The 17,335-nt window shown below is 40.3% G+C and overlaps 1 protein-coding gene across 3 annotated transcripts in view; it reads left to right on the forward strand.

Annotated features, from left to right (window-relative positions):
* Positions 1 to 17,335, forward strand: part of PHKB (phosphorylase kinase regulatory subunit beta) — a 261,142-nt gene that overhangs the window by 135,256 nt on the left and 108,551 nt on the right. For all 3 annotated transcript variants that reach the window (XM_038753617.1, XM_038753619.1, XM_038753618.1), the window contains 4 exons: positions 7,834 to 7,929; positions 8,952 to 9,149; positions 10,360 to 10,417; positions 13,454 to 13,531. In XM_038753617.1, coding sequence (XP_038609545.1) covers positions 7,834 to 7,929; positions 8,952 to 9,149; positions 10,360 to 10,417; positions 13,454 to 13,531 — 430 coding nt within the window. The remainder of the gene's footprint in view (positions 1 to 7,833; positions 7,930 to 8,951; positions 9,150 to 10,359; positions 10,418 to 13,453; positions 13,532 to 17,335) is intronic.

Below are 17,335 nucleotides of genomic sequence, written 5' to 3' on the forward strand. Positions count from 1 at the left end.
ACACAACGAACTCCATTCAGTAGGAGATGGCTTTTAAACAGTCAGAAAGGGAAAGCTTTGGTTTTGGATATTTAAACCTCTAAAGACTAGAGCAGGAACACTTTCATCATCATCAATCGTATTTATTGAGCGCTTACTGTGTGCAGAGCACTGTACTAAGTGCTTGGGAAGTACAAGCTGGCAACGCATAGAGACAGTCCCTACCCAACAGTGGGCTCACAGTCTAAAAGCACTTTCCTGGAGATATATTTTCAAGATTACTTTTTCTGTCAAGTAAAGGAGAGGAAGCGTGGGCTAGTAGATCGAGCACAGACTTGGGAGTCAGAAGGTCCTGGGTTCTAATCCTAGCCCTGCCACTTGTCTGCTGTGTGACCTTGGGCAAGGCACTTCATTTTTCTGTGCCTCAGTTACCTCATCTGTAAAGTGGGGATTAAGACTGTGGGACAGAGACTGTGTCCAACCAGATTAGGGTGTACCTTAAGCAGTGCTTAATACAATGCACTGGATGCTTACATAGTAGGCACTTAAGCACTTAACAAAGACCCTAAAAAAGTCACCTCTTTGTAGACTGGCAAAAGCTATGCAAGCTTTCTTGTGTTTAGTATCTCAGCGTGATGAAAACTCGCAGTTTGAATCCACTCAATAGAATATTTAAAAGGCATGACCCCTTGCCACTAGAAGCTTACAATCTGTTTCAAATATGTAAAGTCTTTTGTATTCTCTAAGGAAAGAATAGCTGACTAGTTGTCCTGGGCATTTTTGTAATTTATCTGCCCAAAATCAGGGTTCCGAACCAGATTATCTCTCCAAGTGTCCTCCAGCTATATATGGGACAGATACACATGTTCATACACACATACATTCATATGCAGGACAGGTTGTCTCAAAAATATCAAACATTTCACACTTCCTGAGTTCATGGAAACTTCATTGAAGACAAGACTTCTATATTTTTCAAAAAGTAAATCCCACTAAATACTTGGAAAGAATATGTGGGTGGGAATTAGACCCCATTTTTAATAAATGGCATTTTTTTCTGTCAGTAATCAGATGTTTTAAATTACCTCATTTTGGATCGATAAGCATTAAATGAAGCTGCGCAGCTACCCACACTTCTCTTTTAATGAAAGCACAGTAAGTCGATGAAGTTTAATTTATATTTAGTCATTTTGTGAAACTCTGTAGCTGATTGGATTGCAGCACTGGCAGTTTGGTGTAGCTGATGACAAAAAATATCTCCTTGGATGCCTGTCTCTTGGCAACGTTTTTCTCTCCCATCACCCTCACATTTCAGGAGTCATAACCAGGGAGAGGAGCACTGTTGGAGAAGGAAGCACAGTCATTTAGAGAAGCAGCGTGGCTCAGTGGAAAGAGCACGGGCTTTGGAGTCAGAGGTCATGGGTTCTAATCCTGCCTCCGCCACTTGTCAGCTGTGTGACTTTGGGCAAGTCACTTCACTTCTCTGGGCCTCAGTTCCCTCATCTGTCAAATGGGGATGAAGACTGTGAGCCCCAAGTGGGACCACCTTGATTACCTTGTATCCCCCCAGTGCTTAGAACAGTGCTTGGCACGTAGTAAGTGCTTAAAAAATGCCATTATTATTACTGTTATTATTTATGTATTTTTGTAAACTTCCCTTTTAAAAATTCAGAGGAAAAATCTGGATGGATGGTAAAGAGTGTGCTGGGGCTGGTTTCTCAAAAAGATGCAACTTTTGTTAGTATTTGGGGTTTTTTGTGATGTTCAACCTGGCATTGCTTAGGGATATATTGGGAATATTAGAAATAGTCCCCAGATGGACTTTAAAGCCCATGTTACTTGATTCTAAGATATTCTTGGTGCAGTTCCTCATGGAAATATTTAATAACATAGTATAATAGACAAATTATGTATTTGTGTTCCTCCTTGATCTTTAAGTAGTAGAAACCAAGGATATTGTTGTTCAGCTGTATTGTTTGAATGTCATGTAAAGTGCTCTAGATGTAAAGAATAACAGCCATTCCCAGTTGAATGAATGAGCTCTCGCCTACTTCACAGTCATCACCTAATTTAGAAATTCATGTCTCAGGCATGAAATGAGTGGATTCATGGACTCATGTTGTAAAGATTCTTTGAAATTATTAGAAAATTGGCGACATGTAGTTTGTCATGGTAATGAAAGAGTTTCAGAAGTAGTATTTTGACAGTTATCTAGCACATTTGCTAGCCGAGACCTTAAGTAATCTGATGATATATCATGAAATGGGATGCATCCATTAGAGAAGATATGTAGTCCTGTGTCCTTTAAAGGGCCTTTTAATAGCAATTTTAGTTATGTGTATGTGGCTATCTTATCTGGGGACAAATCAGGGTAGAATTCTCTCCAAAATGTAAAATCCACTCACAATAAAGTAAAAGATGATCATATTCGTTAGCTATGTTCTATTTCCATTTATGTCAAAGAGGTTAGTTGGAACCTCTATCCTTGTCCTAGGAGTTGAATTATAATAATAATTGCAGTTTTGTTAAGTGATTCTTATGTGCCAAGCACTATGCTAAAGAGTAGAGGAGGGGCAAAATAATCAGGCCAGGCAATAATCAGGCCAGGCACAGCCCCTGTCCCAAATGAGGCGAGAGAACAGATATTATTGAATGAATGAATGAGTCCCCATTTTACAGATGAAGATACTGAAGCACAGAGAAGTTCAGTTACTCACCAAGGTCACACAGCAGGCAAGTGGCAGAGTCCAAATTAGAACCCAGATCCTCTACTTCCCAGGCCTGTGCTCTTTTTCCTAGGATATGGTGCTTCTTTGGGAATTCAGAATTTATGATAAGCCCAAGTTTTTTCTATCAAATCCCCCTTAAAAGTATGAAAGCTTTGTTCAAGCAAATAAAATTTTCTTGGAAGTCCAGACAAGAATTCCTTAAATTGTGCTGTCATTTTCCTTTCCTTGTGGGTGAGCTGTGCAAAGACTATATTTAAGGAAATGTTTTACAGGGGATATCGTGGGTATCCTGGGTTTGATTTCTGAATACCTGGAATTAAATAAGTGTCTTGGCTAATAGGATGAGAAAGCATTTGAATGGGTTCCCAAATGGAGCTGGAGAAGTCTCCTTCAATGGAAATTTTTAAGGAGAAAACTGAAATGATGGCCATCTTAGGAACACCTATAATTAAATTATCCAAGTATTTTGAATTCATTTACTTTTTTAATGACTTTGTTAATTGACTCAATTTGCATTCTAAATCAAGTGCGGATCACACATTAAGGTCCTGAGCCTCAATAAGATTGGTATAATCCAGGGGATAATTTAGTAAAGGAGGCAAACCATTAATGATAGAGAAGTCATGGGAGAGTTCAGACACTGTCACTATTGAGGAATTTTAATTTAATAAATAATTCGGTTCTTTATAATATTGGGATTTTGTAAGGTTTCTGTTAACAGAACGGATAAAAGATTTCCTGCTTCTTTCCTGAAATGTTTTTCCCACCAATTTAGAAGTGATAATCCTATCTCCCTTACAGTTTTGCTGTATAAATACCAATGAAGCTAATTTAACTTTGAGAAATAGCTGAGATAGCTATCTTAACCATGAAGTTTAATAGTAATGAGGGTATTACACATCTGTAATATCTTTGTTTATATTAATGTCTGTTCCCCCCACTCTAGACTGTAAAGTCATTGTCTGCAGGGAATGTGAATGCGTCTGCTTTCTTTTGTATTGTACTCTCCCAAGCACTTAGTACAGTTCTCTGCAAATAGTAAGCGCTTAATAAATACAGTGGAATGAATGAATGAATTCAATGAGTGAATGAGGGATTAGAACCCAGGTCCTCCGGCTCCCACGTCCATGCTCTTTCCAGTAGACCACGATGCATTCTGGTGTTTGGTTTTGATTTTGTATTCTACTAAAAGTGATGATGAGTGTTAATGGGACTTTTGATTTCTTTGATTTTACGAGAAACACGTGCGTTAGTTAAGTTGATTCCCCAAAGTCCAATATCTGTTTTTCGCCTTTACTGGGATTTCTGAGACTTGTGCCAGCTTGGTGATCTTACAAAACTTCAGGGAGAAGAGGGACAAACTGGGTCACTCGGGGTATCTGTGATGACTTCTAGTTTGGAAGGAATGGCAGCTCCTGTAGCTTCCCTTCCCATCTCATCACTCTCCTCCCCATTTGCCCCCAACTATCAGTCCAAGCTTTGGATCCTGGAACACTGGGACCCATTTAACACTTCCATCCATTTCTAGCTGATGGAATCTCATCAAGGCGCAGAATCCCAGGTGCAATTACCCTAACTGGGCCCCCACTTGCCTTTGGCCCCGATGAACAGGAGTTACGGGGAATGGAAATTTCTTTGGCATTCAATAATTCGTTAGGTGCTCAAAGCAACTTTTTTTCAAAGTAGAAAATTAAATCCTGACTCAGACCAACTTTCCAGAGGACAAAAATGTCAAGTATCTAGATTTCTACATTGTTGGAGTGGTTCCAGCAGAATGTTTTAATCATTCTGGTTTGAGCAGCGTGACTCAATGGAAAGAGCACGGGCTTGGGGGTCAGAGGTCATGGGTTCGAATCCCAGCTCTGCCCGTTGTCAGCTGTGTGACTTTGGGCAAGTCACAACTTCTCTGTGCCTCAGTTACCTCATTTGTAAAATGGGGATGAAGACTGTGAGTCCCACATGGGACAACCTGATCACCCTGTATCCTCCCCACTGCTTAGAACAGTGCTTTGCACATAGTAAGCGCTTAGCAAATGCCATCATTATTATTATTATTATCTATCCCTTTTAGACTGTGAGCCCACTGTTGGGTAGGGACTGTCTCTATATGTTGCAAACTTGTACTTCCCAAGCGCTTAGTACAGTGCTCTGCACACAGTAAGCGCTCAATAAATACGGTTGATTGATTGATTGATCCCTCTCCAGGATCTTCCTTTTCCCAGATTTCATCCAACTATGGTGAGGGTCTCCAAACTGGAAACTATACCTGGCCAGGTGGAGATTTCCCCTGAGCTACCATTCCACAGTGTAACTCCCAATACCATCTTGAATCCCAACTTGGAGCCAATTCCCAGCAACATGACGCTCTGTCAGCCTCCAGAGGAGGGCTCTGGGACAAAGTGTCATGTTTCTGGGAATCCGCACCTACAGAGTAGTTTGATGAAATGCCATGGCAGTATTCCATTACCCTCCTGTTGAGTGCCGTAAAGGCTTTGAGTACATTATACATTTTACAAGAGTTAGTCATATTATATTACATCAAGTATTGTTCGAATTTCCCAAATTCTGGTAAGAATAATTGAAAAGCTTGAAAAGTCAATAGGCAGAGATAGTAAAACGATTTAATACTTTTGTCCTTTGGAAAAAATGGCCTGAGTCAGGATTTGATTTTCTAATTCAAAAAGAAAGTTGCTTTTAGCACCTAAAGAATTATTGAGTACCAAAGAAATTTCCATTCCCCGTAACTTCTGCTCATTGGTGTGAAAGGCAACTGGGAGCCAATTGGGTGTAATTGCACCCGAAACCATGTGCCTTGATGAGATTCCATCAGCCAGAAGCGGATGGCAGAGGTGAACGGATCCCAGTGTTCCAGGGCCCAAAGCTTGGAATGACTTGGATTGACTTGGGGAAATGGAGAGGGAAGTCATGGGAAGGGAAGGGAAGCTACAGGAGCTGCCATTCCTTCCAAATTAGTGGTTGCTGCATCTCTCCTCTTCTAAAAGCTCCCTTCCAGAGTCCTGAATTCATTTATTTTTTCAGTCGTACTTACAGTGCGCTTACTGTGTGCAGAGCACTGTACTAAGGTACAGTACAATACAATAATACAACCATACACAGAGTATAATACAACAATAAACAGATATATTCCCTACCCACACAAGCATACAGTCTACAGGGGTTGGGGAGACAGACATTAATATAAATAAATACATTACAGTTATGTATATAAGTGCCGTGAGACTGGGATCTGGGGAGAACAAAGGGAGCAAGTCAGGGCAATGCAGAAGGGAGTGGGAGAAGAGGAAAGGGGGGCTTTGGGAAGGCTTCTTGGTGGAGATGTGCCTTCAGTAAGGCTTTGAAGGGTGGGCGAGTAATTGTCTGTCAGATTTGAGGAGGGAGGGTGTTTCAGGCCAGAGGCAGGACGTGGGCTGGTGTCAGCAGTGAGACAGGTGAGATCGAGGCACAGTGAGAAGGTTAGCATTAGAGGAATGAAGTGTGTGGGCTAGGTTATAGTAGGAGAGTAGTGAGTTGAGGCAGGAGGGGGCAAGGTGATTGAGTGCTTTGAAGCTAGTGGTGTGGAGTATTTGCTTGTTGCAGAGGTGAATGGGCAACCACTGGAGTTTTTTGAGGAGTGGGGAGACATGTCCTGAATGTTTTTGAAGAAAAGTTAGGGAGCTCACACCTGATAGTGTCAAGGTAATTGGGGGCAAAGGATGGGGGAAGTGAGGGACAGGGGGTCTGAGAATGGAGTTAAATGTCTGGAACAACTCATGAAGGCGATGGGCATAGGTGTCCATAAGGGTGGAGAAATAATTTCGCTGGGCAGAAGAGTGCTCAGAGTTAAGGCAAGCAAGGATAAATCTCAAGTGTACAAAGTCGGCCTGTATTTAGATTTCCGCCAGCAGCATTCTGTGGCTCGTGCACAAGAGCGTAGGAGGCAGACTGTGTAGATGATCCAGGGCTGCGTGTTAGTGGCACGAGATCAACGAAGGGCTAGGGGAGTGAGTGAGTTGAGTTCAGTGGAGAGGGTGGTGTCGAGAGCATCAGTTTGATCTTCAAGAAAAGGTAGTTTGGGTATGGAGGCTAAATGGGGCATGATGTTTTGAGAAAATTGCATGGTGTCAAAAGATCAGAGGTCTCTATGGGGGAATAGTACAGATTCACAGGGAGGAGGTGTGTGGGAGAGGAGGTTGTGGTCAGATAGAGGGATTTCAGAGTTGGTAAGGGAAGAGATTTTGCAATGCTTAGAGATGATGAGATTGAGTGTGTGTCCAAGTTGGTCAGTGGGCAAGGTGGGGTGGAGCAGGAGGTCAGAGGAGTTGAGGAGTCATAGAAGGCAGAAGGACCATCAGGAACATGTATGTGAATATTGAAGTCCCGAAGGATCACTGAAGGCATGGAGAAAGAGAGAAGGAATGAGAGAAAGGGATCAAAATGGTTAAAGAAGATGGAAGTGGCACCCAGGAGGTGGAAGATGACATTTATTAGAATCTGGAGTGGGTGGTAGAGGCGGATGATATGGGCTTCTAAAGAAGGGAAAGAAAGGGATAGGGGAGGTGGAGTGGTGCGAAGGCAACATTGGGGTGCGAGAAGGAAGCCAACACCTCCTCATTTCTCAGTGCATCTGGGGGAGTGAGAGTATGAGGCCCACTCTGAAGAGAGCTACAGGGGAGACCGTGTCATTTGGGGAGAGCCAGGTTCCATTGATGGTGAGGAGGAGGAGTGACTGAGTCAGGAACAGGTTAAGGATGAAGGGAAGCTTCCCCATGAAAGAGCGGGGCCTCTGTCCCTCTTGCTGGGCTAGCAAAGGTAGGTGATATTTGAAGGGGAACCTGAGCCCATGTAGAACAGGACCACCAGAGAAGGACTGCTTCTGGCCCTCCCCACTCACAGGCTCATTCTGATTGCCTTTACCTCCAACTATAAAACCGCCAGTTGAGTACCCTTATGGTAGCGAACCAGTTCCACATATACCCAAGATATTAAAAAGGAGAGGGTTTGGCATAGAGAGAATCTTTGCCATCTATCCCTAAATAGGAGAAATTGGTGTCTTTGTCCAAATCTTGTATTCAAATGGCCATAGTGGTTTCTGTCTTTACTTCAAACCATCCTTCTTTTATTTCAGGGATGTTCTTGGTCTGTTATATTTGTGGATCTCGATGCTCATAATCGAAATAGACAAACTCTTTGTTCACTGTTACCCAGAGAATCCAGGTCTCACGTAAGTAGCTGGGAAAATATTTGAGGAATTAATTTAGGGGAAAAAAGGCTATATGGTACTTCTTTTTTCTTGTATTCTAGTAGCTTTAATTGGTTCATCAGAAGCTAGATCTGTATGTTTCAGTATCTTGTAGAAACAGTATTTTAAGAAAACAAATTGAAATGTTGCATCCTCCTAGTTCAGTGGAACTGTGAAAATTCAAGAAGAAAACTCCAGTTTTCTCTTTCTTTCGGTGTCTTTCTCCTTCTCACATAGGCTGACTGCAGCTTTCTCAGAGACTTCATAAAGTATTTGTCCTTTAGAACAGCTTCATAAACTCCTTTTTGATATGACAATTCAATCTTGAAAAGATTTCCCAAGGTCAGCAGGGATCTAGAAGACCATCAAATCAATATTTTTAATCTCTTTGCAGGGCCACATAGTTGCCATTTTGCCTCAATATGAGTAACATGAGGGTTGGGGGATTTTAAGAATACTTTTGCCAAACTTCATGTTTCTTTGAATTAAGAGGATAAGGTACTTGAACCTGTCCCTTTATTCTGCCATTTCTTCAAGTCTTTTCCTTCCTAATTGTCCCAGCCCTTTTTCAGCCTGCCATCAAACACTGAAGTTACACCCCTCTGTGTCCTATTTCTGCTCTTTGAAGGATACACCAGAGGACAAACCTAATCTCCAATTTGAATTTCTTCCTGACAATTAATTTTGAAAAATGTGACTCATAAGCATTAACAAAAATTTCCAGATACTCACTTATCAATTAAGAGATCCATGTTTTTGTCCCAAGCAGATTGTGTCCATATTTAAAGTGTCCTTCCAGTATTGTTCAAAGGTCCATGGCCTGTCAGTCAAACTCCATATGCATATTTATCTCCTTTTCTTTCCTGAAATTTAGAAAATCAATTGGTTGTCTGCATTCTGATTTATTTTCCAAAGTCTGCTAGGAACATCATGCACAGAATATTTTAGCAATAATGGGAAACTGGGTTTAATTTTGTGTTGTTTTTTTTTTTCTATTTCTTCAGAACACAGATGCAGCTCTCCTTCCCTGCATTAGTTACCCTGCCTTTGCTCTGGATGATGATGCTCTGTTCAGTCAAACACTTGATAAAGTTGTGAGGAAGCTGAAAGGAAAGTATGGTTTCAAACGTTTCTTAAGAGATGGGTACAGAACATCTTTGGAAGATCAAAATAGACGGTATTATAAACCAGCAGAAATCAAGGTAGGATCCTTGCAATATAAACAGTGTTCTGTTATTTTGTATTCTCCCAACTGCTTAGTACAGTGCTCCACTCCAAACATGGTGAAGCATTCAATGAGTACAGTTGTTTGATTTTTAAAAAATGATTGATTTCCAGTCACTTAGATTTGGTCATAAGTCTATAGGGAAGATGATGGTTATATTTTGAGTGCTGCTAGAGACCCCATGTCCTATTATTCTGTGACTCAAATACACCAACATCCCAATTCCCTTTTTCTGTAAGAATGTTGAATATTTCTTTCTAAATCCAGCCTTTGAAGTGCAGGTTTGAAATCACTTTCATTGCTTAAAACAGGTGCAAAAATAGCAATTAGCTTTCCCACCTGTCTCTTATCCAAAATCAAACTCATTCTTCTTTGTTGGCTGATTGTTGCCCTTCCTGCCACTTCTTCCTAACTATAAGCCCCATCAGACCTACTGTAGCCCACCGAAACTGGGAGGATTTGGAGTCCTTAATGGTAGATTGCCAAGGGCTTTGTAGAAGAGCTAGAAAATGATTGCTTTCAGATGACAAGATGTTGACTGTTGTTCAGAGGATTAGCCAGCCACCCCCCGGCCAACCAGCTTTTTCTTGTAGCCTCTCCAGGGCTTCTCTTAGAACAGTGCTCAGCGCTTAGAACAGTGCTTTGCACATAATAAGCGCTTAACAAATGCCATCATTATTATTATTATTCTCTAGCCTCCTGAGCCCATGCAGACTCATTCTGGCAAAGTGCTCAGTCAGCCTTTCATTATTTGGTTTGCTTGGTGATAAATATGCCTTTTTACTGGAAAATTCAGTATGCACTTAGGTGCATACTTAGGATTGTTATTTGTCGTATTTAATTTCACAGTTGATTTCAGGGTGAGTGCATTAAGCATTGTTCATGGTTTGCTTTTTTGGACTTGATGTTTTCTCTTTTCACTTTGCCTATAGTTTCCATTTCTTTCAAATTCTTTTTTGGTCTTTGAAATAGAGCTGGTGTTGCTCCAGAAACCATTACGCCTCTTGTAACTTGTCAGAGGTCTAAATAATTAAGAGGATAACCGAATTGTATTGCCTAAAATGGTCCAGTCTTAAAATTGAATGCATTTAATACATATTTATTATGTAAATGTTTATTGGAATAAGTGTTTATTTTTGGAGGCTTGCCTTTCAATTAAAATTTAAAATATTTCTCTTTTATTAAAGCTCTTTGATGGCATTGAATGTGAATTCCCAATTTTTTTCCTCTATATGATGATTGATGGTGAGTAGGCCTTTTTTTTTCTTCAATATAGCATCCAGACATGGTTCCTAGAGAGAAAGAATGAATTTAAGGTCTTTTGGCATAGAAAAGTAGACACTACTTAGTGATATGAACCTAACACTAACATTCTACTAAGTTTATGTAATATCATGGACTAATACTTCATAGATGAAACTTTATTCTAGAATTTTCAACAAAATCAACTACAGATTTTAATCTGATAATGTTAACTTTTCCATAAATTAAAATTAATGATGCTAGATTAGATAGACTTTTGAATTCTGTTTCAAATTATTTCGGATCTTTCTGAAAGTCATCGTTCCTCTCTCATTTTTTTCCTGCTAGCCTCATTGGTTTGTTTTAAGAATGTGAATAACGTTTATTCAAATGGTATTTAAGATATACACCCATTTAATCCATTACGACTACTTGATTTATGTGTGTGTAAGTAACAATTTATTTATTAGACATCCTCATGAAGGTGTGCATGGCTGTTTTAGCCACTGAAGACTTGGTCTCTGCTCACCAAGAACTTTCCTTTTGAAAAGGAAGCCTAAACACAAGCTCACATGAAGTAGGACATTTTAAGTAGGGGAGATGACAGAAAGCCTCGAGGGGAAAAAATGATTGCCTTTTGGAGAACGGTTCTCAAGTATTTCCAAAACTGAAACAGGTCCTTTTCAGTCTTCACTGAGGGTGAATGGAAAGGGTGAAATTTTTCTAAAACTATTGAGAGGGCTAATTTACAAAAAGTTCTATCTTCCCCAGTGCTTAAACTGATGCTCAACATATGTTAAGTGCTTAATAAATAAAGTGGTAATGATAATAAAAGTCTACAAATTTTTTCCTGCGGAAGTGCCAGAAATGAATTTTTAAGCCATTGGTGCTCAAAAGTCAGTCACAGATATTAAAAAAAGTATTAAAGTAACCTAGCTTACTTCACTGTGGGGGTGCAATTTTGAAACAATAATAAAGAGAAAGGGGAAAATGGGAAAAAAACCAGTCAATTCATGTTCTCATCCCTCATCTTTTTGGGAAAGCTGTAGTCATTGTTGCAAAGCACCATGTTTACATATTAGACAGGAGTATTAAATGGGATTAGCTGTTAATCTTAATTCATGTAGTAGAGGTAACCTCCTTTTTTCAATCTGAGTACCAGTAGTGTTAACATGGGGGTGGAGAAGTGGGGAGACATGGAGGGACGCAAGCAAAGCAGAGTAGGTTTCAGGAAAGAACCCGCAGATTTAAAACATATCAAAGCTGGCTTGCTTATGAATAGGTCAGAGGGAGGGAGGAAGACAACTGCTGCTTTTCTCACTGGGCAAGAAAAAGAGACTGTTTGTAAAAATAATGCAGTTGGTTTGGGTTTTACTTGCAAGCCTGTATGGACATATTGGTATTTCATTCCAGTGTCATAATTCCAATTTTATTTTAAGGGAGGGAGCAAAAAATATCACTTTTTGTATGTAAATCATGTTGAGACTTTAGAAAGTTAATTAGTGTTCAGCTCTCCAAATCACACAGTGTTAGAATCAGAATGGCTTTCCAAATTTACAGAAAATAAACATTAGTTAATAAAAGCCTTGCTTTACATCCACACCCACCCCCCTCTTCCCCATCTAGTACCCCAACTTTCTGCTATCGTGAGTCTGGGAAAAGTATTTCAAGTATGGTGGGTGGAAACTCCTACCAGATGGAGGGTGGAAACTTTTACAGACATCAGCAGCAGCAGCCAAGAAAAGAAATATCTTCTGGTAACCAGGAAAGAGAAACTGCTTCCAGAAGATGGTGAAAGTGGCAGCACCAAAATGTAATAGATGGAGGTCTGAAGGCACATATTCTCTCTTGTTAGAGTGAAGTAATCAACACAGCTTGAGCTATTTCCAAGGTTTTTTCCCATTATTTTCTTGCATGATGATGAAGTCCCATTGAGTGTCTTACTGATTTACTGAGGATTACTTCCGCATCTATGAATCTATTACACGCATTTTCCGATGTCCCAGCATATTGACTTTCTATTCTGTATTTGTGGATGTGTGATAACCTGAGGATGAAGAAGGCGTGAAGATGTTAGTAACCTAGTCAGTATCATCCACATGTCCAAATTCTGTTGGCCACTTGCTCAAAACACCCTGTGGAAGAAATGATAGTTTCCTATTTTCCCCTTTGCTCCTCTTCCCAACCTATTTTAAGGCATTTGTCTCTTTTACTATTCTCCAGGACCCTGTTCTCCTATCCGTCAACTAATTTAGCCAGTCTCTCACTCCTCCATTTCTGTAATAAGAGATATAAATTTCAAGTAAAGGACAAGACTGCCATAATATATATAAAAAAGAACAGTTCAAAAAGAAAAAAAATCCTAGAGGCATAAATATTAAGGGAAAATAAGTTCCTAGCTGGGAAAGTAAGAGTCAAGTGTTTCAGGCCCCATTGGCAAAAGCTACTTTTTTTTTTATCCAATAAAAAATGCAGAGCATCAGGGATGGGAGGGCCCTTTTTGGCTAGGCTGGTGTTAAGAAGTGAAACAGCTGAATAGCTTGAAAGAGCTGAATAGCAGGTCCTCTCTTTTTTTTCCCAAAACGAGTTAGGATGATATGAAAATCGTACTCGGAGGATAGCACATGGATTGTAGTACTTCAAAAAATTATAGAAATTTACACGACACCCATCATCTTCATTGAGGAGCTTCAGTCTCCAGCTAGGCACTCTCTCTGGATGCTCAATATCATATTCTGTTGCAATAAGCCAAATGAATAATGATTAGAATACATATAAACCTGAAATGAAATAGTTTGAAGCCCTGAAGGGGAGAGGTATTTTAATGAGAACATCTACTGTGAAGAAAGAATTTTGGTTTCGAAAATGCAATTTTTAAAATCCATTAGTTGCAGTAGATTTTGGTTTCAGCGTAGTTAAATATTCCTTTTATACTCTGTACGAAATTACTATGAATGAAGTGGACTAGTAAACTGAAAACTGCATAAATCTGATCTGATATTTTTAGGTGTTCAAAAATGATTTGGTTTTATATTTTAGGCGTTTTCAGAGGAAATCCTAAGCAAGTGAAGGACTATCAGGATCTTCTGACTCCGGTACTTCATCAGACAGCAGAAGGTACATTCAGGCTTTCTTCTTTAAAGATGCTATTATCATCGACATTTCGGGGATATATTTTAACAATGTGTAATTGAATATAAAAAGCACTAATCTTTGATGTACTTGTTTTTTGGATGTGAATAAAGCTTCCAGGGAAATATGACTCTCCCCATTAATTTCTTTAATTATGGTAAAAGCTTTGTTATCTGGCACACTTGGGGAATGAGAGGTTTCGATTAATCAAAAATGCCAGTTATCTCAGAGTCAGGGTTGCCTACTGAAAGCTATGCATAATCACCTGGGAGTCTCAAGTAATGTATAGCTACAAATCTAGGTAAGATTGAATACCCCTGGCTGTGTTACATTCTTCAAATTTTTAATCAAATTAGGAGATTACCTGTAAGTATAGTTTTAGAAGAGGTTGAGTACAGTAGCAGAAGAGCAAACCCTGCTAGAATTTCCAGGATCTCTTTTGCCTAAGGAATATTCATTCATTCATTCAATCGTATTTATTGAGCACTTACTGTGTGCAGAGCACTGTACTAAGTGCTTGGAAAGTGCAATTCAGTAACAAAGAGAAACAATCTCTGCTCACAATGGGCTCACAGTCTAAAAGGGGGGAGACAGACATCAAAACAAGTAAACAGGCAAAGAAATGAAATGTTTCCTGATTCCCAGTCCTGTGTTCTCTCCACTACATCACATTGGATACCACTCCATCATGCATCTACAAGCCCCCAGGAAGATTTTGCTTTTGTAAGAGGTGGAGAGAACCCAGTTGCAGAGCACTGTACCAAGTGCTTGGGAGAGTACAGTATAATATTACAGAGCTGGAAATAATAACGAGCTTACAGTCTATTCATTGGGCTGGAACAAATTTTTGCACTCTGTAGATCCTCTTAGTAGATCCTCTTGTAAGCGTGTAGGACAGTGCTCTGCACACAGTAAATGCTCAATAAATATGACTGAATGAATGAATCCTCTAATTTTTTCCCCTGTCTCATTTGCTTTCCAACCTCCCATCCCACATGAGACTTTACTCTGGTAAACTATTTTTGTTCATTTTTTTTGTTGTTGTTCAAGTGAGAAAAGAAAAAATAAAGCTGTGGTAGCATGGTCTACTGGAAAGAGCATGGGCCTTGGAGTTGGAGGACCTGAGTTCTAATCCTGGCTCTGCCAATAGCTTGCTGGCAATTGCTTGGAGCAAGTCCCTTAACTGCTCTGGGCCTCAGTTTCTCCAACTGCAAAATTTCCCTGTAGACTGTGAACCCCATGTGGGACAGGGACTGTGTCCTACCTGAATATAAAATAGTAGTAATAATACTAGTGTTTAAGCGCTTACTAGGGGCCAAATATTTTACTAAATACTGGATCAGAAAGAAGATAATCAGGTCATCCAGTCCCTGTCCCACTTAGGGCTCACAGTTTAACGAGGGGGGGGGGGGGCGGGGGCGGGGGCGGGGGGAGAACAGGTATTTTATCCCCATGCTGCAGATGAGGAAAGTGAGGCCTAGAGGATTAGAGTGACTTATTTAAGTTCACATAGCAAGCAAGTGGGCAGAGGGAATATTACAGCCCAGGTCTCGGACTCACAGGCCTATGCTCTTTGCAATAAGCCATAGATCAGGAAGAGGAAGAATCTCATAGTAGTTGGGATCTGGTACCCCCTTTTAGACTGTGAGCCCACTGTTGGGTAGGGACTGTCTCTATATGTTGCCAACTTGTACTTCCCAAGCGCTTAGTACAGTGCTCTGCACACAGTAAGTGCTCAATAAATACGATTGATGATGATGATGATGATGATGATAATGATATTCGCCTGCATTCCCACCAGGGAAGACTCACAGATTGAAACCTCTTCCCCAAGGGCTTGTGAGATTGCCCCTCTGAGGGAATATTACCAAAGCTGGTTAGTACAGCTTTCCGGTTGATACCAAGTGGGATAACCAAGGTTTTAGTGTTCAGCTAATCAAATTATATATAAAAGGTAGGACTGAAGCAAGGTGAAATGATTTGATGCATTCTGTGTATGATATTAGGGTTGAAAGTAAGACTCAGTATTTCCTCTGACTTTAAACGGCTCAGTAATCTGAGCCGTTTACTGAGTAATCTCAGTAAACCATCAGTGTCCTCATTTTGAACCTGGGGATCACCATCACAACTATCCCTTTCCTATGTACTTCAATCATTTGTTCATTTATTTCCCATTAAATGGGTCACATCCCATGATTAATCTTACAAGTATAACTTCCACATGCACTCTCAGAGCTGATTTAAGGGGTAGGTTATAGGGTCAGTTGCCGGAGTCCACTAGTCAATGAAAAATTGTCTGGTATGTGACTCCTTGAAGTGAGGAGCCTCGGGTTCAGTCGAGGGGAGTCATTTTAAGGAGCAGAACTGCCTAGTACTTCTTGTCAGACTTCTTTGCTGGTCCAAACTAGCCTGAGTAATCTACGTGGGAGTTACCAAATATCGTGCACTGTCCTTGTGGATTATTGCTTTGCATGCTAGAGAGCAAGAACTAAAATGCCAGTATTGATAAATATCTGCATTCCCGGAGAACCATGAGAATTTTAGGGGATGCCAGAAATGTGCTTGTGTTATTAAGATAATTAAATGCGATGTTTGTGAGGGTTACAGTTATTACTCTGCAGGACTATCCGGGTATGTTGCTTTCCTTTTCCATTTTGTGATAGCTAAAGATCCTACATTTTCAGGAATAACTAGTTTTCATACTCAAAAATATTCTTGAATGTGTTGGTGTAGTTAACCACAAGGAAAAATGTCTTTACAACTATTGAACTGAGGATGATGACTATGTTTTCATGGGAATTTCCATTCTTCATTCTTAATTCTTCATTGTGGCCCATTGGAAAGAGCTCTGGGAAACACTCAGTGGATTTCTGCCCATAATAGTGAAGGTTTCTGCCCAAAGAGACACCTAGGACAGTCTGCAATGAAGACAAGACAGAAATGCTGACTAACACAGGTGAAGATCACAGTGGCTACTGCCCTGTCCTGCCCTGCCACCGTCTTGGTGTAGCAGAATATAAATGATCAAATACAAGCGGGGATACAGAGGGAATTATTAAATTCACTCTGTCATATTTATTGTGAGTGCTTGCTGTGTGGAGAGCACTGTATACTAAGCACTTCAGAGAGTACAGTATATTACCTTGTATCTACCCCAGTGCTTAGTACAATGCTTGGCACATAGTGAGCACTTAATAGATACCAGAACATTTTAAAAAATGGGCAAGGAGTGGGCAGTTTTTTCAAAGACAGCCAAGAGGCCAAGGCAGAGTTAGGCCCAATAATCTTTGCTAAGAGGAGGTCACTGGGATTTTGGTGAGTGCCTCTCAAGGAAAAATCAGCCCACTTCAGGATATTCCTGGACCCAGCTGCTATCTGTCTAGACTGTAAGCTTGCTGTGGGCTGGGCCTGTGTCTGTTTATTATTGTACTGTACTCTCCCAAGCACTTAGTGCAGTGCTCTGCACACAGTAAGCACTCAATAAATACGATTGAATGAATGAATAACAGAGTTGGTAGGGCACCAACTCTGATATGTTCCCTTCCAACAGCGAGTGTACAGTCTGTTTTCATATTCACCCTTTCAAAGGATGCATAGTGATATATGATTGGTCAGGTATAATATGATGGCATTTATTTAGCGCTTACTATGTGCAAAGCACTGTTCTAAGCACTGAGCACTGTTCTAAGCGCTGAGTACTGTTCAAAGCCTGGGTCACTAATGCTTTTTAATTAAACAATAGCACTTTCTAAGTGCCCACTTTTTTTAATGGTATTTATTAAGTGCTTA

The sequence above is a fragment of the Tachyglossus aculeatus genome, chromosome 11 (assembly GCF_015852505.1).
Source record: "Tachyglossus aculeatus isolate mTacAcu1 chromosome 11, mTacAcu1.pri, whole genome shotgun sequence".
NCBI classification, from domain to species: domain Eukaryota; kingdom Metazoa; phylum Chordata; class Mammalia; order Monotremata; family Tachyglossidae; genus Tachyglossus; species Tachyglossus aculeatus.